The 24,968-nt window shown below is 40.8% G+C and overlaps 1 protein-coding gene across 10 annotated transcripts in view; it reads right to left on the reverse strand.

Annotated features, from left to right (window-relative positions):
• Positions 1 to 24,968, reverse strand: part of KCNMA1 (potassium calcium-activated channel subfamily M alpha 1) — a 748,888-nt gene that overhangs the window by 20,165 nt on the left and 703,755 nt on the right. For 8 of the 10 annotated variants that reach the window (XM_043924801.1, XM_043924799.1, XM_043924803.1 and 5 more), the window contains 3 exons: positions 22,368 to 22,481; positions 17,532 to 17,662; positions 655 to 849 (listed from right to left, as the gene is read on the reverse strand). In XM_043924801.1, the coding sequence (XP_043780736.1) occupies positions 655 to 849; positions 17,532 to 17,662; positions 22,368 to 22,481 (440 nt within the window). Of the gene's footprint in view, positions 1 to 654; positions 850 to 17,531; positions 17,663 to 21,503; positions 21,585 to 22,367; positions 22,482 to 24,968 lie in introns of all 10 variants that reach the window. The other 2 variants (XM_043924802.1, XM_043924800.1) reach the window with 1 other exon arrangement.

Here is a 24,968-nt window from a genome sequence, read left to right on the forward strand (position 1 = left end):
TTCAGAACATCATAGCTTATTATGTGCCTCTAGACCCACTGGCCCAACCAATAGCATCTCATGTGGATCCTTTATGTCTCTAATTACAGACTGAGGTCTCCTAATTCCGAGGCTGAAACTAGTCACTCTCCCCTAGCTCCGCTCCTTGCTCCAGAGGAGACCCATGCCTCCCTTTGGGCGCCACATTCCAGCTTGCTTCAGGCACTCTGGCAGACCAATTAATGTAGAGTTGGGGTTAAGTAGCCCTGAGCCATGCTAAGACCTGCAGAATGGGTTCCCTAACTTGTGTGCATCTGAAACCACCTGATGCCTCCCATCTTGTGGCAGAAGATACTCTAGGAGAGTCAGTAAGCCCATGGACTCTGAAGCCAACATCCCTGGTGCAAATTCCCTGATAGGGGCAGTCCTCAGTTTCTCTTAGCCCCAGTTTCCTTAGAGCATCTGATAAGAGAACCCATGCCAAAGGGTCACTGTGGGAATTAAATGAATGAATCCATGTAAAGCACAGTGCCTGATACACAGTAAACCATAAGCATCACCACTGATAGCTCTTTTCATGTGGAAAGAAGCAAAGGCAGAGGTCTAGCCTGACACATTCAGATCTGGCCATTTTCTAAATAACAGGCTCAGGTGCCCTCTGCCCCCTGAACTCACCCCCAGGTCTGCAAAGGGCCCGTCCAGCAGCGCTAACTGGGCCACACGGCAGCGGTCCCTGTTGGCCAGCGTCTGGGGGGTGCTATAGCCCCCGCGCAGTGCATTCTCCTCGGCAATCAAAGCCTCCAGCTCTGGTGTGGCTCCTCCAGTCACCAGGGTCCGTATCAGGGTAAGGATGTTGTCATTGAAGTATGTCTGGGAAGAGATGGGAGCGAAGTCCTTTAAGCACATACCCTAAAGTCACGACAACCGACATTCAAATTACAACTTTTCTTGATGTCTCCTGTTTAAAGTTCTGGCCTGTCTCTTCAAATAGTTTTATGTGGGAAGTGAAAAGACAGCAGCCTCCAATTATTCCATTCTTTTCTCTCCTACTTGGTTCTGCCATGAGAGCCTGACTTTAAAACCTGAAATTCAGTGGATTTTTATTAAAGGGCTAAAGTCGAAATGGTTAGTGTTTACCACAATTGGTGCTAGTAGGGATGTAAATACGGCTTCCTCTCCTGCTTGCTAAGGGACTCTGGGCGCATGTAATAAAAAATGCAGCCAGACCCAGGCAGGACGGCCTCTGAGTTTCTGCCACCCACGTGCCAGGAAGCTGCTTCCCCCAACAACGGTAGAACGTCTCTCTTTAGAATGAGATGCCAAGAGCATCATTAAGGCCATGCATTCAATGATTTATCACATACCTTGATAACAGGCTAAACCAGAAGTTTCTATCAATTAAATATGCCAGATAAATGTATGACAAGGTGGATACCCTGGTATTTTTGTTTTTAAGTAACCTCTGTGGTCTGAGGCGAATATAGCTTATTAAGGAAGTTTCCCTCGATGTGTACATTTGTCTCACATCTGAAACATAACAGGTCTGTCAGGAACAAAACAATAGGAGTTTTAAAAAATTAATAGGATGTCAAATAAAAGAGCTCAAAAAAGCATTTTTCACACAGCCTAATTCGAGGAAAATCTCAGTTAAGGGTCTGTTTTCCATTTTCCAGTGTAAGAAGAAATCAAACAGGCTAAATAATATCAAGCTAAAGTTTGCCTGTGGCTTTTAAGGATGGATGGACCTTTTGAAGCAGGTTAGGCAAGACAGCTGCATTTTTATTTCAGCAGTTTTTTGGACAGTTCACCTGGCAAAAATCTAGTGAGTAACAACCCAGGTAAAGGATGAGTTCGCTACAGCTTGGCCATCATAGTTCTATGTCTCGAGGGAGGTTGCCTAATCATTCTGGGCTTTGATTTTCTCATCCGTAAAATAAGCACCATCATTAAGATCAAGTTTATATGTAAAGAATTCCAGGAGGACTCTGAGTTAAAATGGTAGCTGCTAGTGAGGCCAAAATCCCTAGGTTATTGAAGTACTCACAAAAGCACCCAAAGTGATACAAAATTTCAACAGCAACAGGAAACTAGGAATGTGATTCAGAACCAGTCAGGCCCTAAGGAGAAGGTATCATCTGCCAGAGCTTAGATGCCCCCCGGGGGGCAGAGAAGCATTGAATGAGAACAAATATAGGAGGAACCATTGCTGGTGTGGTTAAGGGGTAAGAGGCAGGCTAGGGGTTCAGGGCTGACCTCGCCACTTAGTAGCTGCATGACTCTGGAAAGTTCTCATTTTTGTGCCTCAGTGTCATGATCTGTAAACTATAACAGAGTGGGTTACAAGGATTATATAACTGATACGTGTGAGGCACTTAGAAAAATGTTTTGTGCACAGGGAGCACAGAGAAATACTTTCTGGACTGATATCAGAAACTCAGGCCTTCGTTACCTACTGTTCAGTACGTGGAACTCAATGTTATATGGCAGCCTGGATGAGAAGGAGTTTGGAGAAGAACAAACACCCATAAATGTATGGCAGAGTCCCTCTGCTATTCACCTGAAATCATCACAACATTGTTAATCGGCTCTACCCCAATACAAAATAAAAAATTTAAAAAAGAAACTTGGGTCTTTGTTGATGAAAAGACAGGTTAATTCATGACCAATTTTCTCTTTCAAAAAGTCTTTTCTGCCTTTTTTTGGGGGGGCGGGGTAGTGGGATGGGGTTGCAAACCAAGGCCATTCATTTCACCCTTGCATCTGCACTTCTCAGGCTGCCTCCACGCTAAGATTCCATTTAGACTTAGCAAAGACCCAGCAAGGGTCAGTGGGGACTGCATGCTGAGCTGTGACCAGAGCCATGTGGGCCACCATAGGTGAACTCTCATGGAAACTGGTTCAGGGCACACATATAAAAACGTTTCCCAAAGTCTTCAGAGGTAAATTGTCTTCTCTATAGTTCAACAGACCATCGTCAGAAGCAGAAGCCCCCTCCCCTGACCTCAGCTCTGTGGCACATTAAATGAGGGAGTGCCAGACGCAGAACTTTGACCAAGGCCTTTGTGCTATAATTACCCTTCTAGATCGACACCCAGGGAGGAGTTCACCAGCACGAAGTGTGGACGGACGGCAGAACATTAATGACTTCATGGTGAAAAACAGAGTCTGTCTTGCTCAAATGTACACAGAGAAACAGCTAATATAAATATTTTTTTTAATATTTACTGGAAGAAGTAAAAGAAAAATTTAGGAAGCATATGTTTTAGAATCAAAATCAATTAAAAAAACAGTGTCTCTAAGAAACAAACGATCAGATGATAAGAAAACTGACTTCATACAACGTATTCAATTCTTTTAAAATGTAAGATATTGAAATTAAAAAGAATATAATTTGAAAATGCCTGAAAAGGATCCAATGCTTTTTCATGATAAACACACTCAAAAAACTAGAAATGGAAGGGAATTGCCTCAATTTGAAAAAGGATATATATTAAAACATCAGACTTATAGGTGAAAGATTGGAAGCTTTCCTTTTAAATTAGGAACAAGACAAAGAAGCCAGCTCTCACCACTTCTATTAAGCATAGCACTGGAGGTCTTAGCTAGGGCTAGAAGGAAATAAAGGTATCTATATAAAAACTGAGGAAGGAAAATTATCTCTATTCACAGAAGACATGATCTTGTATATAGAAAATCCTAAAGAATCCACTGAAATGATAATCTCGGTAATAAATGAATTCACTAAGATTGCAGAATACAAAACCAATCATTTGTGTATCTGGGCACATGCAATGAAAAACATAAAAATGAAATTAAGAAAACAATTCTTATTACAATAGTATCACAAAGAATAAAATACTGAGGAATAAATTTAACCAAGGAGGTATAAGATTAGTACACTGGAAACTACAAAACATTGTTGAAATAAAGAAAATCTAAATAATTGGAAAGACATCTTAAGTTCATAGATTGTAAGATTTACTATTCTTAAGACAGCAATATTCTCCAAAACAATCTATAGATTTATTGCAATTGCTATCAAAATCCCAAAGACCATTTTTATAGAAATGAAGCTCATTTAAAAATTCTTGTGAAATTGCAAGGAGCCCTTAATAACCAAACCATCTTGAAAAGGAAAAACAAAATTGGAGGACTCACACTTCCTGATTTTGAAGCACACCACAAAGCTACTATAATCAAGAGAGTATGGTATTGCCCTAAGGATGGACTTATGGACCAGTGGAATCAAATTGAGAATCCAGAGCTAAACTCATATGCTTTGTGTCAATTGATTTTTCAACAAAGGTTCCAAGATCATTCTACAGAGGGAGAATATAGACTCTTAAATATTGCTACCACAGCTGGGTATCCACATTCAGAAGAATAAATTTGTATCCCTACTTCACATCCTATGCAAAAATTGATTCAAAATGGATTAAACACCTGAATATAAAAGGTAAAACAATGAAACACTTAGAAGAAAACATAGAAGTAAAGCATTATGATTTTGATTTGAAAACTGATTCTTAAATATGACACCCAAAGCATAGGCAACAAAAGAAAAAAATAGGTAAATTAAATTTAATCAGAATGAGAACTGTCTGTGCACAAAGTACACTATCCAGAAAGTGAAAAGAAATCCTACAGAATGAGAGAAAATATTTACAAACCATATATCCCATAAGGACCTAGCATCCAAAGTATATATTTAAAAATATTACAATTCAACAACATAAAGAAAAGTAACCCAAATTTAAAAATGGACAAAAATGAGCAAATTTTATTTTAAAATACTGGTGAAATATATTAAAACATGGAATTTTAAAGGATATATTATTATCAAACAATGTGAATGTCAAAAGTATTTCTTGAAAGAAAAAATATGACATAAAATTATCTATCAGTAATATTAAGTCATTTTTAAAAGTCAGAAAAATGAGGTAGGAGAAAGGAGAATGGAAGTAAAGACACATGTAAATTCCCTGATCTTATAGAGGAAGTAATCAAGAGCTACTAAATTTTTCTAGATAATAATATGAATAAAATGTAGCTTCAAGTACATTTATAGAGTATCTGGTATCCACTAACTAGAGTTAAAAACAGAATGTTTAATTTACACATCACTAGAGAAAATAAGCATACAAAAATAGACCAATGCCCAAGGATAAATAATACAGGACACAATTATCGAAGCAGAAAGTGTAATGCAAATTTTAGCATCATAGATTATATAACTAAACATAAATGAGCTAAATGATTTGATAAAATGGCAAAGTTCTCAAACTTGTTCAAAAACCAAAATCAAAATCAAACTCTGGTATCTTCAGAGATAGGAAAACACACACACAGACATACACACAGAGAAAATGAAAGTGTATTTAAAGGGAAAATTTTTGAAAATTTTATTATCAAATTAACAACATGTTCATAGTTAAAATTTATAAAAAATATATAACTTATTTATGGAGAAAATATTATAACTAAAATATAGACAACAAAACTAATTAACCATTATAGTAAAATAAATATGGACTGAGAGTCATATGTAAAAGTGATATGTGAAATATCATTGTGTTTCTTGTTTTCACAGCTCAAATAGACCAAAAGTATAAGGAAATGAAGGATATAATATGGGCATTTAGTACCTTTGTGCTAAACTTTATAACATTTTTAGTTAGCTTCCAAGCAACACTAACAAATCATGATCAATGACCCAAAGTATAAAATCTCAATATACATACTAAAATATAAGATGTATGGCCTATATTTTAAAAATAAACATAATAGTAGAAAGAAAAGTAAATAACCCAATACTTCAAAGTTCTTTAAAAGTATCCTAAATAATTACAGGTCAAGATGGAAATAAAACTCAAGAATATAGAGTATTTAACAGTTAAAGACTATTTGAAACTAACACACAAAAACGTCATGGATTGAGGCCAAAGCTACAGAGACAAATTCAGAACTTTAAATGCTTTTATCATTAAATATGAAAGAATGTCAACTAATAATTCTAAGCATTAAAATAATTATTTTTTTGTTGTTCTTTTCTATCTGAGAAAAATAGAAGGTTGAAATAATAAAGCATCAATTAATGAAGTAGCAAGAGGATATTTAGTGAATTGATACATTTTTAAACTTGATAAAATTATGCTAAATTTCCTCTGGAAACAGTTTATGAAACTGTCCTTCAAAGTATTGAGAACCATACTCTAGTAGTTATAAGACCTTAAAACAGGAGTTGGCAAATCAAGGCCATAGGAAAAATCTAGATTGCCACCCGTTTTTTGTTTTTGTTTTTTTAATAAAGTTTTATTGAGATGCACACATGCCCACTTGCTTACCAATGGTTTTTGTGCTATAATGGCAGAATTGAGTATTGTCAACAGAGTCTGTATGGTTCTCAAAAGCCTAAAATATTCACCATCTGGCCCTTTATAAAAAAGTTTGCTATTCCATTTCTTAATACAATAAGGAAAGCATGACACACCATGGAGAAGGGACATTTACTCAACAAATGATTTAGGGGAAATCTGCTATCTGGAAAACTTTTTTCAACAATATGGCAATGATTAAATAAGTAATGATATACTTATGTGACTTACATTGTACAGATATTAATAGTATGCTTTCAGAGAATATTTAATGGCATGGTAACAATTACATGACATAATATTAAAATATATTAAAAAAGTAGGATCCAAAAATCACTAAGCTCTAAAACGCATGTTAAAAGTGCAAACCTCCAAAGATATATAGTCATATAAAAATATTTAATATTATGTAAATACTAAATATTTATTACCCCGAAATTTTACATGGAAATTAATTCCTGGTAACAGAATTCTGATTCATTTTCATTTTTTCCGATAATTCATTTTATATATTCCCTACTATGAAAATACATTTACTTAAGTTTCTAAGAAAGGAAGCAAATGGAATTTATACAACTCAGTAGCACAAAAAAAAAACCTCCCCAAATTCAATTAAAAAATAGACAAAGGAACTGAATAGACTTTTTTCCAAAGAAGATATTCAAATAGCCAACTGTTACTTTATAAAAGATGTTCAACCTCACTAGTCATCAGGAAAATGCAAATCAAAACCATGGTAAGATACCATCTCACACCTGTTAGAATGACTACTGTCAAAAATATGAGAAGTAAGTGTTGGTAAGGTTGTGAAGAAAAGGAAACCTTTGTAAACTGCTAGTGGGAATGTAAGCTGATACAGCCACTATGGAAAACAGTATGCTGGTTCCTTGAGAAATTACAAATATAGCTACCATATGACCAAGCAATTCCACTTCTGGGTATATATCCACAGAAGAAATAACTATCTCAAAGAGATATCTTTTTCACCCCTATGTTCACTGCGGCATTATTTACAATAGCTAAGACATGGAAACAATCTAAGTGTCCCCTGAGAGATGCACTGATAAAGAAAATGGGGCATATACATACACAATGGAATATTTAGCTGCAAAAGAAGGAAATCTTGCCCTATGCAACAACATGGATGAATTCTGAGAGCATGAAGCTAAGTGAAACAAGTCAGAGAAATACAATTTATACTCTCACTTATATGTGAAATCTAAAAAAACCTGATCCTATAGAAACAGAGAACAGACTGGTTGATGCCAGGGGCAGGAGGTGGGGGTTGGGAGAAATGGGTGAAGGTGGTCATAGGATATAATTAATAAATTCTGGAGATATGATGCACTGTAACACAGTGCATAAAGTGAACAATACTGCACTATATATTTGAAAACTGCTTAAGAGAGTAGATTTTCACAGTTCTCAGCAACAGCAAGAAAAAATTGTAACTGTGAGGTGATGGATGTATTAACTAACTTTACTGTTGTAATCATTTCACAATATATACTTATATCACTGTACACCTTAAATGTGTTATAATGTTATAACTCAATGATATAAATCAATGATATCTCAATAAAGTTGGGGGGAAGGAGGTAAATGGTATAAAATAGTTAAAGGCAAAAAATATAGCCACAAACAACCTGGTGAAAATATAGCTGAATATTTAACCTATCTCAGGGAAATTCCATGGACAGAGGTGCCTGGTGGGTCACAAAGAGTCGGACACAACTGAGTGACTAACACACTGACAGGGTACCTGATGACTTCTTTTCTTCAGCAAGCAGTTTTTAGGCATCAAATCTATAGAAGAATTCACCAAAGACCATATACATTTACATGGTTATACACACAAGTTAAAATTACAGATACTTCAGAACTACCACCAACACAACTGAAGGACCCCCTAAGGAAGATGATAATCACTGCTCACCAAAGTGCAAGAGATGGCATGTGCACACCAGTGATGGTGGTGCAACTGGTACAATTGTTTCTGGGGGATAATCTGGCAATAGATACCAAGAGTTAGATTTATGTACAATAATACTTATCACAGGGTTAGTTATTTTTATAATAAAAATGATTAAAAACTGAAATGCCCCACAATAGATAATGTTTAACAAGATTCTGGAACATCCATATGTTTGAGTCTCAGGAAGTCCTACATGGAGATCTTACAATGATTCCCAGGAAAATGACATGATTAGATACTCTGATAAAAATACTAACTCTGAAAAGAAAAAAACCCAAGATATAAAACTGGATGATTCCATATTTATCTAACCATCTGGAAGGAAATATACCAAAATACTAGCCAGGCTGATCTTTGAGTGTTGGGAATATGGTTTATTTAAATTTTCTTCTTTATATATATCTGCACTTTCTAAAGTTTCCCATGGAACATGAATTCATTTTCTAAGGAAAACCATGGATGGTTCTTAAACAAAGAACACTCTAAGTTCTGCTTTGCAACAATAAGTCAGGAAGGTCAACATGAAAGGTTATTGTTTTGTCAAATCTTTAAGATTTGACCTTAAAGTGTTTCCCTTTCTGTGCTGAAATCAGTTACACTGAAACAGCTTAATCTTTTTGATCAATCAGTCACTGACATTTATTGAGCACCTACTAATCCCTGGCTCTTGGTTTGGACTGAAATTGTATGCTATTCCAAAAGTGTGTCACTTTCAAAATTGCCCATCAAGGGGTATAATTTCAGGGTGGGTCAGAGGGTTTCAGAGGTCCCTGTACAATTCTAGAACCACTAACAACACTGAACACAATTCTCTGGCCCCTGAGCTGGCACTGTATCCCAGATCTCTCTCCTTGATTTTTTCATACAGGCATCAAGGAGCAGAGCTATAGGTTTCTGCTGTGACGGAGTATAATGATGCCTGTCAGAAAGCACTCTTGCTCCCATTTTGGTGCCTCAGTATTCAGCTGCAGAGAAGTCCTCTGACATTACATACAGGTGTGCTCTGAGAACATTTCAAGGTCCCTTTGTGATCTGAGCAACTTGGTGGAAAGACAATGCTTCCCCTGATAAAGTATGTCCAGTCATTTTGGGGGGCAAATTTCTTTATGGGGCTGGGGTACCACTCACAGAACATAGGCAGGTCTGCAATTAAGTATTCCATCCAGTGCTTTCTGCTTCGGAAGTGACAGTTTAAGCATCACGAGGGCAAACCAGGTGCTAGGACTTCAAATGCCAGTTATCAAACAGTATTCCTGTGGAGGCTGTGGCAGGTAGAACAAACCTCTCTACAACTCATCTGACCCAGAAGGCACCATTCTTTCCTTGGTTAACAGAAACACCAGATGGAAGAAACACAGAATTCTGTAATACATAAGTGTGTTCCTTTGCCTCCTAAGCTTTTGTACTCCTAGTCTTTTCTGTGCCCTGCCATGGCCCTGTTCACTATAGTTGTGCTAGAAGCCTTGTGAGGAATTCTGGCATACAATCTCCAAACCTGGCAGGACTAGTCTCCAGGAATGCTTTCAGGTCTGACTCTTTGCGACCCTATGGACCATACAATCCATGAAATTCTCCAGGCCAAAATATTGGAGTGGGTAGCCTTCCCCTTCTCCACGGGATATTCCCATCCCAGGGATCAAACACAGGTCTCCTGCATTGCAGGCGGATTCTTTACTGTCTGAGCCATGAGGGAAGCCCAAGAATACTGGAGCTTATCCCTTCTCCAGCGGATCTTCCTAACCCAGGAATCGAACTAGGGCCTCCTGCATTGCAGGCAGATTCTTTACCAACTGAGCTTTCAGGGAAACCACTTTCAGCAGAAGTGAAGTGAAGTGAAGTGAAAGTTGTTCAGTCGTGTCCTACTCTTTAGGACCCAATGGACTATACAGTCCAGGGAATTCTCCAGGCCAGAATACTGGAGTGGGTAGCCTTTCCCTTCTTCAGGGAACTTCCCAACCCAGGGACCGAACCCAGGTCTCCCACATTGCAGGTGGATTCTTTACCAGCTGAGCTACAAGGAAAGCCCAAGAATACTGGAGTGGGTAGCCTATCCCTTCTCCAGCAGATTTTCCCAACCCGGGAATCGAACCGGGGTCTCCTGCATTGCAGGTGGATTCTTTACCAACTGATCTATCAGGGAAGCCCTCATTTTCGGCAGAAGCCTTTGCAATGGCTGTTCCTGTGTCACATGTTTTTGGGGGTGCTAAAGAAAACAGAATTCTCCAGGGTTCTGCTCAGTGCCTGGGATCCAGATTCCACGTGTGGTCTGGGCAGACTTTCACCTAAGTATGGCAACATGGCACCCCTAGATCTGTGTACAGACTTCAGAATTTAGTTGCTATTATTTAAAATCCCTTGCAATAGCTATGACAATAGGAAAGTTACCTAACTTTTCAGGGTTTTGGATTCCTTATCCATATAAAAGGGATTAAAACAAACAAACAAAGCCAGATTATTGGATAGTGTTAAATGAGATACTTTGTGTAATTTTAATGAACAACAAATTCTCACTGTGTTCAGTCATGTCTGACTCTTTGCAACCCCCTGGACTCCAGCCCGCCAGGCTCCTCTGTCCATGGGATTTTCCAGGCAAGAATACTGGAGTGGGTTCCATGCCCTCCTCCAGGGGATCTTCTCGGCCCAGGGATCAGACTCAAGTCTCTTTTCTGTCTTCTGCATTGGCAGGCGGATTCTTTACCACTGCGCCACCAGGGAAGCCCATCAAATACTCAATAAAGGGTAGCTTATAAAAAGAACAACCAGCTGACAATGCAACCAGTTTAGAACATTCCTTTCTCTCTGCATTCTCAGTTCCAATATCAGCTAGCCCAGATCACATGAGTGGCCCCTTAGCCTCTAAAGTTTGGGATTCTCAGGATCTCTAAGTAGACTGGGTAAACCCAGAAATGCTGGAGAAAGGACTGGTGGGTTACAACAGGAAAATCTGAGCCTGCAGCGCCATCTAGCCTGTTTCATGGAGGTCCCCCTGTGCCCGTGCCTCCAACGCTGGAGCATCTTTCTATTTTTTTATTTTTTTAAAGTATAATTACCAGAGCTTATGTTTCACAGTTAATGCTGTCAAGCCTTTTAAACTAATTGGTCTTTTATAGAAAATTTAACTGAAAATTAACACATCTTTTAATAACATTGCCTTAACTTTAATGGCACTTTGCCTTTCGTTTATAATTGCTCTAAAATTGTCATTTTCCATGTCATAGCTGCCATTTTTTATATTTGCTAGTTTTCATGGTGTAGATTTTTATTTTTAGTATTTTCCTTTCATGAGGGATGAGAACTATTTGATCTTTTTTTTTTCCCTATCCCAGCCCTGCCTGGCCTGATTATGACAGCAGTAGCATGTTCTGAGTTCATCCATCATGCCTACAGTGGTGCTGACTCAGCTGCCACGGGGTGGACCAAGGGCTCCTGTCTTCTTGTGAGCAGTCTACACGGTGACTCTGGAATGGAGTTCCATGAGGAGGGCCATGGAGGAGGAATTTGTTTATGTAACTAACATCACAGGGCACTGGGCCGCCTGAGAACTCAGCCTTTTCCATAATGCACCTCAAGGGTTCAGCCCTTCATGCAAGTACAGTTAACAAAGTAAATCGTGTGGTTCCCTCTTCCAGAAGGTCCTGTTCTCCAGTCTTAGCAGCATACGTTCAGTTATTTCTGGCAAACAGAGAGGTCAGCTCTCTGCCTCACAAAGCTAAAGATCCTCTCCCTCAGCTGTAGTCCTCTAGCTTTTCAGGGTAGGTCTCCACACCCATTCAAACTATTTTGTGTTCTTCAAACTAGTTATCCCAATCTGCTATAATTCAGGTACCCACTGGCACAATCACTGGCACCATGTAGGGACTGCCCACGAGAATGACAGTTCAAACCCCAAGAGGGCAAGGGACCTCACCGTTCTTCTTCCGGCAGATACTGGATCCTCAGCATGAACAACAATGTCCAGGCTTTAGTAAGTGACCAGAAATGTATTGATTCATAACACTAAATGCATATGGAGCTTGCCATGTGCTAAGCACTGCACTAAAACCTTTGACTGTGTGGATCACAGCAAACTGTGGAAAATTCTTCAAGAGAAGGAAATATCAGACCACCTTACTTGCCTCCTGAGAAGCCTGTATGCAGGTCAAGAAGCAACAGTTAGAACCAGACATGGAACAGTGGACTGGTTCCAAATTGGGAAAGGAGTACATCAGAGCTGTATATTGTCACTCTGCTTGTTTAACTTATATGCAGAGTACACCATGAGAAACGCTGGTCTGGAGGAAGCACAAGCTGGAATCAAGATTGCTGGGAGAAATATCAATAACTTCAGATATTCAGATGACACCACTCTTATGGCAGAAAGTGAAGAGGAACCAAAGAGGCTCTTGATGAAGTTGAAAGAGGAGAGTGAAAAAGTTGGCTTAAAACTCAACATTCAGAAAACTAAGATCATGGCATTTGGTTCCATCACTTCATGGCAAATAGATGGGGAAACAATGGAAACAGTGGCTGACTTTATCTTGGGGGGCTCCAAAATCACTGCAGATGGTGATTGCAGCCATGAAATTAAGACACTTGCTCCTTGGAGAAGGAAATGGAAACCCACTCCAGTATTCTTGCCTGGAGAATCCCATGGACGGAGGAGCCTGGTGGGCTACAGTCCACGGAGTCACAAAGAGTCGGGCATGACTGAGCGACTTAACTAACTGCTCCTTAGAAGAAAAGCTATAACAAACCTAGACAGCTTATTAAAAAGCAGAGACATTACTTTGCCAACAAAAGTCTGTCTAGTCAAAGACATGGTTTTTCCAGTAGGCATGTATGGATCTGAGAGTTGGACCATAAAGAAGGTTGAGCACCGAAGAATTGATGCTTTTGAACTGTGGAGTTGGAGAAGACTCTTGAGAGTCCCTTGGATACCAAGGAGATCAAACCAGTCAATCCTAAAGGAAATCAATCCTGAGTACTCATTGGAAGGACGGATGGTGAAACTGAAGATCCAGTACTTTGGCTACCTGATGTGAAGAGCCGACTCATTTTAAAAGACTCTGATGTTGGGAAAGATGGAAGGCAAAAGGAAAAGGGGGCAACAGAGGATGAGATAGTTGAATGGCATCACCAACTCAATGGACATGAGTTTGAGCAAGCTCCAGGAGATGGTGAAGGACAGGGAAGCCTGGCGTGCTGCAGTCCATGGGGTTACAAAGAGTCAGACACGACTGAGCGACTGAACAATGAACAAATCACTTCACAACCTTAGCTCATTCAATCATCTCAACAGTCCTATGAGGTGAGTGAGTGAGTGAAAGTTGCTCAGTTGTGTCTGACTGCGACCCCATGGACCATACAGTCCATGGAATTCTTCAGGCCAGGATACTGGAGTGGGTAGTCTTTCTCTTCTCCAGGGGATCTTCCTAACCCAGGGATCGAACCCAGGTCTCCCACATTGCAGGTGGATTTTTTTACCAGCTGAGCCACAAGGAAAGCCCGCCTACGAGGTAGGTACTATTTAGGAGTCCCATTTTAAAGATGAGAAAAATAAGACACAAAGAGGTTAAGGCTATGCAACCAGTAAGTGGCAGTGCTGGGATCCACATGCAAACAGTCTGGCTCCTGAGACCCTGACTGTAATTTTTTTGTTTCTAGGGTAGGTAACTCAGATTGAGGTGAGGCTAGGGGAAAGTGGGGGCTGTGTGAAAAAGAAATCTAAATACCCATGTGCCAGTTTCACTGAGAGGCTTCCTTTCATCTTTCATGTATGTATGAGCAACAAACTGGATGATTCTGAGAAATACATTTCTTGTGATCTTCTTCTCAGAGGCATATATCCATAAGTATACTTTTTCCCTCTCATCATGTGTTTCTGCTGTGGATTCACAGGAGAAAGCCAGGAGGGTATGTTGGCAACATCGCTATCTGTTCTGGGAATGCATTGTTCTTTTTCACAAATGAAGCAGTAAGCAGCAGGAGTTGAGTTATGAGGGACAATATTCAGGGAATGTTTAGACACATGATTAAATGGCAATTTGGGGAGGAGTGCTAGAAAAAGGAGATCATAGACATCTAAAGAGATATGTGTGCGGATGTTGTGATGATGCTCATGAGCAAGTGCCTGAGATGGAAGTTTACCTCTGGCTTCTGCTGTTTGGATTCTCACTTTCTCAATTTATGTTCCAGTTACTGCCTTGGTACTAATCTCCTGTTTTTTCATAAATTACAATTGTGGTGGAAAGCTAAGAAATCAAAAGTAATCTGTTATCAGAAGGTCTAGATACAATTGAGTCTGTGGAACCTGATCCAATTTGAGGCCTCACTGTGGAACTTACTTATCCCAGACAATGAAAAGAAAGCCTGGAATAAGTGGACAGGCATTCTGTTTTATGATTTGAGAAGTCACAACAGTAGATCAATTAAATAGGCGTTGCCTCAACACTTAAACCAGGTTGACTCACATCACTGCCTAAGATAATATTGTCCAAAATAATAATAATGAAGTGCTTTGTACAGTTCTGGACCCTCAATAAATTATGCTACTGCTGATCATTACAACGGCGTTACTAGATTCCTGACACCCGTTCTTCCCAGGCTGGAATTCAGAAGTGCCGCTTTGCTAGCAGGCTGTTGTATTCATACACACCTTAGCCATGCTCTGTCAAACATTTCAGTTTGCATTTCAAAGGAGATTAGAGACAGATTTTTTAAAAATTTCACACTTTGATTTCTCAGCTGAGTTTCCAAGAACTGACTCACTAGTGCTGCTGCAGAGAGAGTAATGCAACTCAAATCTAGGTGTACTCCCACTCCTACCCCATGGCCACCATGTGCCCCCTTGACTGTGTAGAGCTGAAGTTCTTGAGACCTGTCATTCCGTGCAACCAGGGCTGGTTTGCTGGGTGTGTGGCCTACACTGTAACCAAAGTGCATGCTCAGAAGAGCCCCTCATGTGGTTCAGTGCTCTGCTGTCATCATTTTGAAATTCTTAGTAACTTATGGAAAAGTAGCCTTTCAAATTATGTAGCCGGTCTCACCTGGAATATCCTGCCTGTCTGATCTGTAGGAACAATTTTGTAAATTTGGATTTTTAAAAAAAAATTTGGATCAAGTATTTTATAGTTCTGAAAAAAATCTACTATAAATGGTTTCATCGTCTTTTTGTGAGAACAGTCTTCTGAAATCTGTCTGATTAGGGTCAGAAGTAAAATGAAACTTCTGAGGAGTTACCAAAATCTGCTTGGTAACTGGATGTGGAGATTGCATGGCCTGTTACAGAGAATACGGCACCGTAATGAGCATATCCTGCTGCTTCCATCAGGCCCTCTGGCCAGCTTGGGGAGTTTGCCCAAATGGGGCCCAACATCACTGGCAGGTAGAAAGATGAGGCTCAGTATGCTCACCCCATCAAAAAGGTCACGAGCCCTGGGAAACCACGATGTCCTTCTCCAGGGATCGCTTGCTCTCTCTCCTCCTTCGCTTGGCAAGCGGTGAGATGGCATGAAGCCCAGTCGACCTTAATTCAGATGAATGTTGTTTCATGTTTATTTTTAAATGCGTAATTCTGATTTTTTACTAAGATATGCTTGTAGTTGGACCACATTCAGGAATATAGAATAACTTAAATTAGTCTTAAAAAGCTTTATGATTTTTCTTTCCTCAAATAGAGGTCCTTCTGGGATTAGCTTTAATGAATAGATGAGAATAATGCATAATTAGCACATCAGTTGTTTAACACATGCAGGAGAATAGCCTTCTTAAGCACTTGAAGAAATGTATGTATATAAAAACTCTCTGGGCTGTGTTTACGGTTTTAATGAGTTCAATAAAACTCTTTTTTGTGTATGTGTGTGGATTCTCCAAAGGTCAGTTTTTATCTAGCTATGTCTGTATTTTTACAAATGGTGAAGTTGAAAATTCCAAAAAGAAGACTTTTCTATATAACAAATAAAGCCACTCAGTTGGAACAGTTTATAATCCCCATTCTAGCCTGATTTGCCTTTTGTAGTTCAAGATGGTTCCTTTAAGATGGTACCTTTTTTTTTTTTTTTTTAAATTTAGATATGCTGGGTCTTAATTGTGATATGTGGGATCTTTAGTTGCTGCATGAGAACTCTGAGTTGTGACATGAGGGAACTAGTTCCCTGACCAGGAATCGAACCTAGACCCCCCAGCATTGGGAGGGCAGAGTTGAAGCCACAGGACCACGAGGGAAGTCCCAAGATGGGACCTACTTTTTGTCATTTGATTCTGGTCTCACAAGTGAGAACACAAACACCTTGATTGTTTGATGCACATCAAGTTATAAAAGAAACCGAAGATGCTCTGGATCCCTCGGCCAGCCCACCCTCCTCTCTCGGCCACCAGTCCACTCCTACCCTGTGGCAGAATCCCAGCCAGGCCTTGCCTCACACCCACTCCTCTCCCAGGACTCTGTCTCCATGACTGACAGTGACCTAGGAGTCATCCTTGACACTCTGACACTCTGTCCCCTTCTGCCTTTTGCTCATATTCAGTCCGTTCCCAAGTCCTACAGATTTTGCTGACAAACACCACTCAGACGCATCCACCTCCCTCCAGCTCTGTGGGCTCTATCCTACCGCACAGGGCAGGACAGCCCCTTACTCAGACCTCCTGGGGCCATCCTGCCTCCTGAGCCACCCTCCACGCACCTGCCTGGCCAATCCCCCAAAACATAAACCTGATCACGTCACTTGCCAACTTAAAACTCTTCAGTGCCTCTTCACTGCTGTTAAGAAAAAGACCAAAAACATGGAGATGGGTTTTGAGGTCCTATGGGTCCAGCTCTGCTTTCCCTCACTTTCACTCCCTCAAGTCCTGTTACCCAGGCTTTCCCATCTCCTGTGAGCCCAGCAGGCACCCTTCTCCCTAGCAGGTCTTTCCCTTTGCTGTCCTTCTTTGTGGGATACTCTTCCCCACAAAAGCTCCCCTCTCCATGTTCAGATCTTGACATAAAATACATATTCTTTCTTTGGGGAAATCTCTCTCTAGTTCTGAGACTGGGTCAAGTGCTCACCTATATTTACTCACAAGCTTCCTTGCACTTTCAAGAATTTATAGACAGGTGTTTATCTGTGTACTAGTTAGATTGGAGAGTTTGCATGGTTCTGCTCTCCAGTGTAGCTCAAGCTCCAGCCCATGCCCCTTATGCACTGGAGGCACCCCATCCCCACACCCCTGTGTCCCCCACTTACTGCGCTCATGAGCGAATCCAGGACACTGACGGCGAATGCTGTCCCACATGCAAACGGCTGCGTGAGGTACAGTTCTGTGTCGGGGTCATCGTCATCGTCTTGGTCCAAAAACTGAACATTAGTATCGTTCACTAGGAAAAGCATGAAGTAGGAATTAGCTTGAAAAACTACATGTGGGCAGTAAAATCAGAGAGAGAACAGGCTACAGGTTTAGAAACACTGAGGTCACTGAAAAGGAAAGAAAAGCATGGGAGAAGCTGTCGATGGAGCTTGGGGTATGGGTCGGTGGGACTCAATGGACGGCTCTGAGGTGCTTGTTCAAGGTTCCCAGACCTGGAGAGCAGAGACATCAAGTGGACATGCTCCATGGCAAGCTGGTGGAGCTAGGGTGCACTGGCGTTGGTCAATTCTTTGGTATAGCTTTAGGATCATGACGAAAAACACTCTGAAGTGTTTTTTGGTAGCCAAGTCCTTTGAGAGATGGACATCTTTCAAGAATGAGGAGCCATGAGTAGCCATGCTGGGATGGAAAGTTTAGCCACAAGGAAAAGTAAGCCATCTAGGTTAGGAGCATAGCAAAGGCAACGAGCAAGGAATCCACCCTCAGGCACCACTATGCCTCAGGCATGGATCTGGGCAGGGCCTGGTGTCCAGCCCTGAATCCAGGCCCACATCCAACAGATCCTGTTCAGTATAAAGGCGACTCCAGGTGGGAGGTACCCCTGGCTGTCTCGGGCTGTGGCTGACAAAGACTTACTCTGCATCCTAAGGCGCAGAGGGACGCCCACGTTCTCCCTTTCCCCTTCTAAACAGCTCAATCTTTTATGTGCTTCAGCTCAAGCAGACACAGCATTTGATGTTGTATTTCATTTCCATCTGAGGATTCCTCAAGGACTCCTCTGGCATGCACGTGCAGACTGATTGGTTGTGTCACCGAGATGTCTTTAACTTATTAAAAATTAAATGACAAATTAATTTCCATTCCCATCTTGGCTTCAGAAATTATCAGTTTTGCAGAGCAAGTGATGGGGAGGGGGAGGGTGTGAGGTGGGGGAGGAGATGAGCACTCGTGATTTCTGGAATAATTATTATGCTTTTAGGAAAAGAATAGATGAGGTTTCCTTTTTCTGAATCCTTTCTAAAGCTAATTCTCTTTTCTAGAATTATTGTTTTAATTTTTTTTTCCAAAAGGAACTTCTGAGAGAACTTTTCTTTTTTTTTAAACTTTTGTTTATCGTATGAAGCAAAATAAATGATAATAGGATAAAAGGCTGGGCATGGAATTATTTTTAAATGACACCATCCTGTTTCCCTGGAGAAAGATCCTAATGGGGAAAAATTTTTGCTCTCTGTTCTTCCAAAGTTTATCATGTTTGGCTCCCCATTGTCTTAGCAGCACTTAAGTTACAGGCTTGTGAAAATGCAAAATCCAGGATCTAGCAAGTGAACTCTGAATTCAGGCTTTGTCACTAATTCTCTTGAGCAAAGCATTTTATCATTCTGCACCTTAGTTTCTTAGTTTCTGGGGGGACCATTAGCAACTTTCCTGATAGACTGTTAGGAGGTTCCTATGAGATGCTCCTTGGTGAGCCCAGTTCAGCATTTTGATAAATAGTGGTCTTTCTTGTGATCTCATGAAATTATGAAAATTCCCAGCCTCCCTCCACCTCTCTCAGAAGACACAAGGAAGGCCTTGCTAAAGGATCCTACCAGAGTCACATGGAAGCATTTCCTTTCCTCCCACCATTTAGCCAGAAGTATGTTGTGGGTCACAGTTTAGAAGACTAAACTGCTTTGTGAGTGGGAAAATGTGAACTTGGAACAAGATGCAGAGGGATGCAGTTTTAATTACTTAGAGCTGAGGACGGCATGTGCATGGACCCTCCCTAAAGGACCTGTTGGTTACCTCTTTTCAAGATGATGGGGAGGGTTTGGTTCTAGACCTGACAGATGACTGGAGATTGTCAGCTAGTTAGGGATTCAATTCTTTGGGAAAAAAACTCCAGGGCACAAGCACAGGTTCAATATCCCAGGCACCGTTCTGGGTTACCTAGCCAGTGTTACCTGAAACCTATTTCACAGAACAATAATTATGTGGATGCTAAGAGATAAAAACAATCACCCCCAAGAGTTGGTAATCAAATACAACTGAGAAATGGATTAAAGAGCTTCGAACAAATTTCCTTCATGTGGACCTTCTAGAATCCTTTGACCTGCTAACATCAATTGGAACTCTTCAAGTACATAAAGACTGGGATACACTACCCAGTTTAACGAGTTTGTTTGATGTTGGCACCTTTTGTGTTTTGGAACCTGGCCTGGTGCAATGCAAAGACATCTCAGAATAAGTAGGTAGACAGTAAATATTTGTGGGGATAAGGAAGGTGAGGTGGTCAGAGGATGATGGTCTAACTGCCAAAAGTGGTAAGCCCAGTAGAAAAACTGGTCTTAAGGCAGAGGGTGAAGGTGATGTGAACACATGGAAGGTTCTCTGAGTTCATAAAAGAAATCTGGTAAGGGACAAAGCCTTTAGGGTACTCAATTATGCTAACTGAACACTTGAATTGTTGGACAGATTGGGGGTATCAAGCCTTTTCTTTTCTACTAGTTGCAAATCAAGATATTCCAGTTATTTGGCAGTGCATGAATTCCAAACAGACAAATTCCTGGCAACGATGATTTTGAAACACTGCTGAATTTTTCTGAGACAGAGATGTCTGCATAAATTTTCCACCCAGAGGTCTGGGCCACACAAGCTCCCTGGGTCTCTTACCTAAGGTTCTGAGAAGAGCAATCCACCCCTAGGCTTTTAACCAACTTCTCTAAACATGAAAAAGACACCTGTCCTACTGTTAGAAACATAAAATAGTGTGCTGCTCCTTGACCTGAGTGAATTTGTCCTGAAGAATAGCTCCATCGACAATAATACAGTGCTGAATGGTGGACAATTTATTCCTTTGTTTCCAGACACCTGGCAAGCAAGATTACTGTGTTAAAAGCCTGCTCTCTTATTTTGAAATATATTTTGGGGCCAAGAAAATGGCATGTGAGTTTCATTTGTGAGCCATTTGAAGGCAGGTGCTCCCTACCTCTCAATTCACCCTCCACTGAACAGCACTTGCTGTCTTTATCTAGAAGATCAATCCCTAGTTCTGAGACCTGCTGCTGATGGGTGCTTTTCATTGAGTTATTAACCAAGTCATAGGGAATTGTGGAAAAGTTTGACAAATGCCGTCATGACCAGAGCACTTCATCTTATAGATGAGTCTTCTCTGAATCTCCCAGAGAGGACTCTAGGCCAGTGGGGTGGGGGTCAGAGTGCAGGGCTGGGCCTTGGTGACTGCTAACCTCATCCTCTGCATCCTTTCTTAAGACCTGGCTTTAGTAAGAAAGGGTCACCTAGGAGCTCACTGCTTTTATGGCTTCAGAAACCAGAGCTTCTGAGAAAGGGCCAAGTAGGGGGGGAAAAAAGGGCAAATAAAGTCAGAATGAAGGAAAATAAACAGCTGGAGGGAAGGCACCATCTTAGATTTCTTATCTTAAAATTTTTATATTTCTCCTTTGACTTCCTCTGAGAGTTGCGAAGACATGTCAGTCAAACTGACAGTGTGTTGGAAGAGGAATAGAAGGGAGAAGGTGGGAGGAGGAGCAGGGGGACACATAGGGGAAAAAAAAAAAAAAAGCCCAAGCTAAAGGAAATGAATTAGAGCAAAGATGCTTTGGAAACAACTGCCAGGTCAGATGGGTGTGATCAAAGGTTTACTGATGCTGTGTGGGGAAAAAAATCATTAACAAAGGCCAGAACAAGACAGTCGATTCCAACCAGAGCCACAAATAAAACACATTCAAAGCAGTGCCATGGGGTAGCTGTTCTGCTACAGCCGGTGAAATAAAAAACAAGCTGGTGATAGTCGGAAACACCAACCACAAACAAAAGGAGATACTGATGTGAAAGAAAACAGTGCTTCTTACCCAGTTCGGTTATCATTAGAATGTGCGTCCCACTGTTTTTTTCCTGATTGACTGATACCAAAGGCAACTTGCCAGGTTTAGCTAATTGGATACAGCATTTAGGGTTGGGGAAAGGGAGTGGAGGAAAGTACAGAAAAAGAAAAGAGTGAGGGAATAACAGAGAAAGCATTCTGAAGTAAAGGGACCCAGGACCATAGGTAGTTAAGTGTTTATCTTCGGGGGAAGAGACCTTGTATCAGTTTTGCAAATTCACAAATAATAGCAGGAAATGCCACGGCCAGGTTAAAAGCTGGATCCCACCAGTCAATGATCATGGCCCTCAAAACCCTGTCATTTTTTTTTGGACCAGGGTGACAGTCACTGAAAATGCCTTTTAGCTGAAGAGTTTAACTAGAATAGATTAAATGTAAATTTATCACCCATCAGGCCAGTGTTTCTATGCAGTTCTCAAAATGGGATTGGCTTAGACCTGAGGCTTTGTCCCTCAGGGGAGGGAACTTCCACAGATGCTTCCAATGAGAATCACTGGGAAAAAACCCTTGGACTATACCTATCCTCCCTTCCTCCCCATTCCGGAATGTATGCCTCAGTCTCCAACCCATCACCTCATGCCCCTTTGCAAACAGTGACCAGCACGCAGGAAACTGTCTATTCATCTCAGAGGAAAGATAGATCAGTTTTCCTTTGGGTCATCTGCCATAGTTCTACCCATACTCTTCTCCAGTCTTCCCCTACTCCCCCAGAAAATACACCATTAGAGCCTACCACAATGAGAGAGCTAAGAGACAGGCCAGCCTCCTCATATCCTGCATGGTTGGAAGAGAGGACCAGAAAAATCCACCCAAAGCTGACGTTCACTCCTACCTAGTTCAGTGATGATGGGGATGTTGACCCCAGTCGTGATGGAGGGCTGGCGTAACATTCCATGTACCGGGCTGTTATCTGGGGAGGATCGGTCCATTCCTGGAGGTGTGAACCCTAGTGAGAAGAAAAGAGAGGAAAGAGAAAAATAAAAAATGTGCAGAACTTGGAAATAGTGAGAGTACAGTGTATATACACAGTAAAAAAAAAAAAAATGTATTATTTATATGTCAAAAATTAACACTCCAAGGATAAACTCTGATGAGTGGTTTTCAAAAGAACAAAGTATGAGACCATTATAAATAATTCTAACCCACATTGACAGATCCCTAAAAACCAGTCTCTACACCTGTTATTGATCTTGCTCACAGATTTCTGTTCCCTCCACACAGATTGCACCTCTGTGCTTCTGAGAAGTTAGACATGACCATGTGACACAGGAAATGCTCTGGCCCATGAAAAACAAGCAGAACAATGCATATGATCACTTCTGGTACAAGTATTTGACTTGCCATCCTTCTCCCCAGGCTGTGGCAACAGTGAGAATGTGGGTTACCATGGAGATGAAGGCTGGGCAGCAACCCTGGAAAATAACCCAGACACACAAAGCATTCTGAGTGAAAAATCAATCTGTTGCTTTAAGCCACCAAGATTTGTCTTGTTGATGTTTGTGCTTTGGTTGTTACCACAGCATATCTTAACCTATCCTGACTGTTATCTTAAACCAATTGATTATTTTTTCTCTTGCCAGTAAGTGACTTAAACCTGGGTTCTGGCCAAGAGAAAGTGGGAGGACATCTGCCTGGGGCCTTTAAGAAGTCTTTCCTTGCCCTTAAAAAGAATCACATGAGAAGAGATTCTCTTTTATCCACTGGGCATTGCTTCTGTGCCTGTAGTGAGGGGAACGGTAGCAGCCACCTTGTAACTTGGGTGAGAACTAGCCAAGGACAAGCCAGCTTAATGAGCTGGCTGAAGCCAGTGATAAAAAGTTTGAAGGACAGGAATAATTTTCCTTAGTGCCTGAATTAACCAGCCCTAGAACCAAAACCAACTGATCTCAGGATTTCTTTACTACATGAGATTTTATACACTTATAAATGAGATTATAATATAAAATGTATAATATATATAGAGAGATTTCATATATATTATATACATAATAACGAGATTGCTGTTGTTGTTCAGTCGCTAAGTCATGTCTGACTCTTTGTGACCCCATGGACTGCAGCACACCAGGCTTCCCTGTCCTCCACTGTCTTCTGGAGTTTGCTCAAAATTCATGTCCATTGAGTCAGTGATGCTATCTAACCATTTCATCCTCTGCTGCCCCCTTCTCCTTTTGCCTTCAATCTTTCCCAGCGTCAGGGTCTTTTCCAATGAATCAACTCTTCACATCAGGTGGCCTAAGTACTGGAGCCTCAGCTTCAGCATCAATCCTGCCAAAGAATATTCAGGGATGATTTCCTTTAGGGTTGACTGGTTTGATCTCTAGTTGTCCAACAGACTCTCAAGAGTCTTCTTCAGCACTACAACTTGAAAGCATCAATTGTTTGGCACTCAGCCTTCTATATGCTCCAACATCTATACATGACTACTGAAAAAACTATAGCTTTGATTATACAGACCTTTGTCAGAAAAGTGATGTCTCTGTTTTTAATATGCTGTATAGGTTTGTCATAGCTTTCCTTCCAAGGAGCAAGTGTTTTTTAATCTCATGGCTACAGTCATCGTCCACAGTGATTTTGGATCCCAAGAAAATAAACTCTGTCACTGCTTCCACTTTTTTCTCTTCTATTTGCCATGAAGTGATGGGGCCAGATGCTGTGATCTCAGTTTTTTAAAATGTTGAGTTAAACAATGATATTTTATATGTGTATATTTATGTACTTTGTATTATGTATTAAATATTTACGTATATACACATATACACAGCTTCCCAGGGGGCGCAAATGGTAAAGAATTCCCCTGCCAATGCAAGAGCTACAGGTTTAATTCCTGGTCAGGATGACCCCCTGGAGGAGGAAATGGCAACCTACTCCAGTATTCTTCCTGGGAGAATCCCATGGATAGCGGAGAATTGGCAGGGTACAGTTCACAGAGTCGGACATGACTGAGCATCTGAGCACACATACACAATACGTGTAGATAGATATATATATATATATATATATATACTTCCCCCTTTTGTTTAAGCCATACTGAAGACTTTACTTGCAACTGAAATAGCCTTGATTGATGCATATGCTACCTATTTAGAGTGGACCCTTGAACTTCCCAGTGTGCCTGACACAGACTTCACACGGTAGAACGTAGATGTGGGCACAGTAAACAGGAGAGTGGCCTACTTGGTTTCTGATTTTTGCAGTTTTGGCTTCTTTGGGTTTCAGACCGAAATCTCAATACATATTAGATTGAGTTTGGCCCAACCATATCTTCAATTTAGGGAAGGTGGGAAACCATCCCAGCTAGGCCAAATGGCTGCCTCTTTAAGGATGTACATAGCCAGACAGACATGAGACATTTATTTTCTTCATACACTCATTTGGTGAAAATTAATTTTACCAAGTGAAGCATGTGGCAAGTGGCACCCCCAGCACTATGCCG

This window comes from Cervus elaphus, chromosome 15 (assembly GCF_910594005.1).
Source record: "Cervus elaphus chromosome 15, mCerEla1.1, whole genome shotgun sequence".
In the NCBI taxonomy this organism is placed as follows: domain Eukaryota; kingdom Metazoa; phylum Chordata; class Mammalia; order Artiodactyla; family Cervidae; genus Cervus; species Cervus elaphus.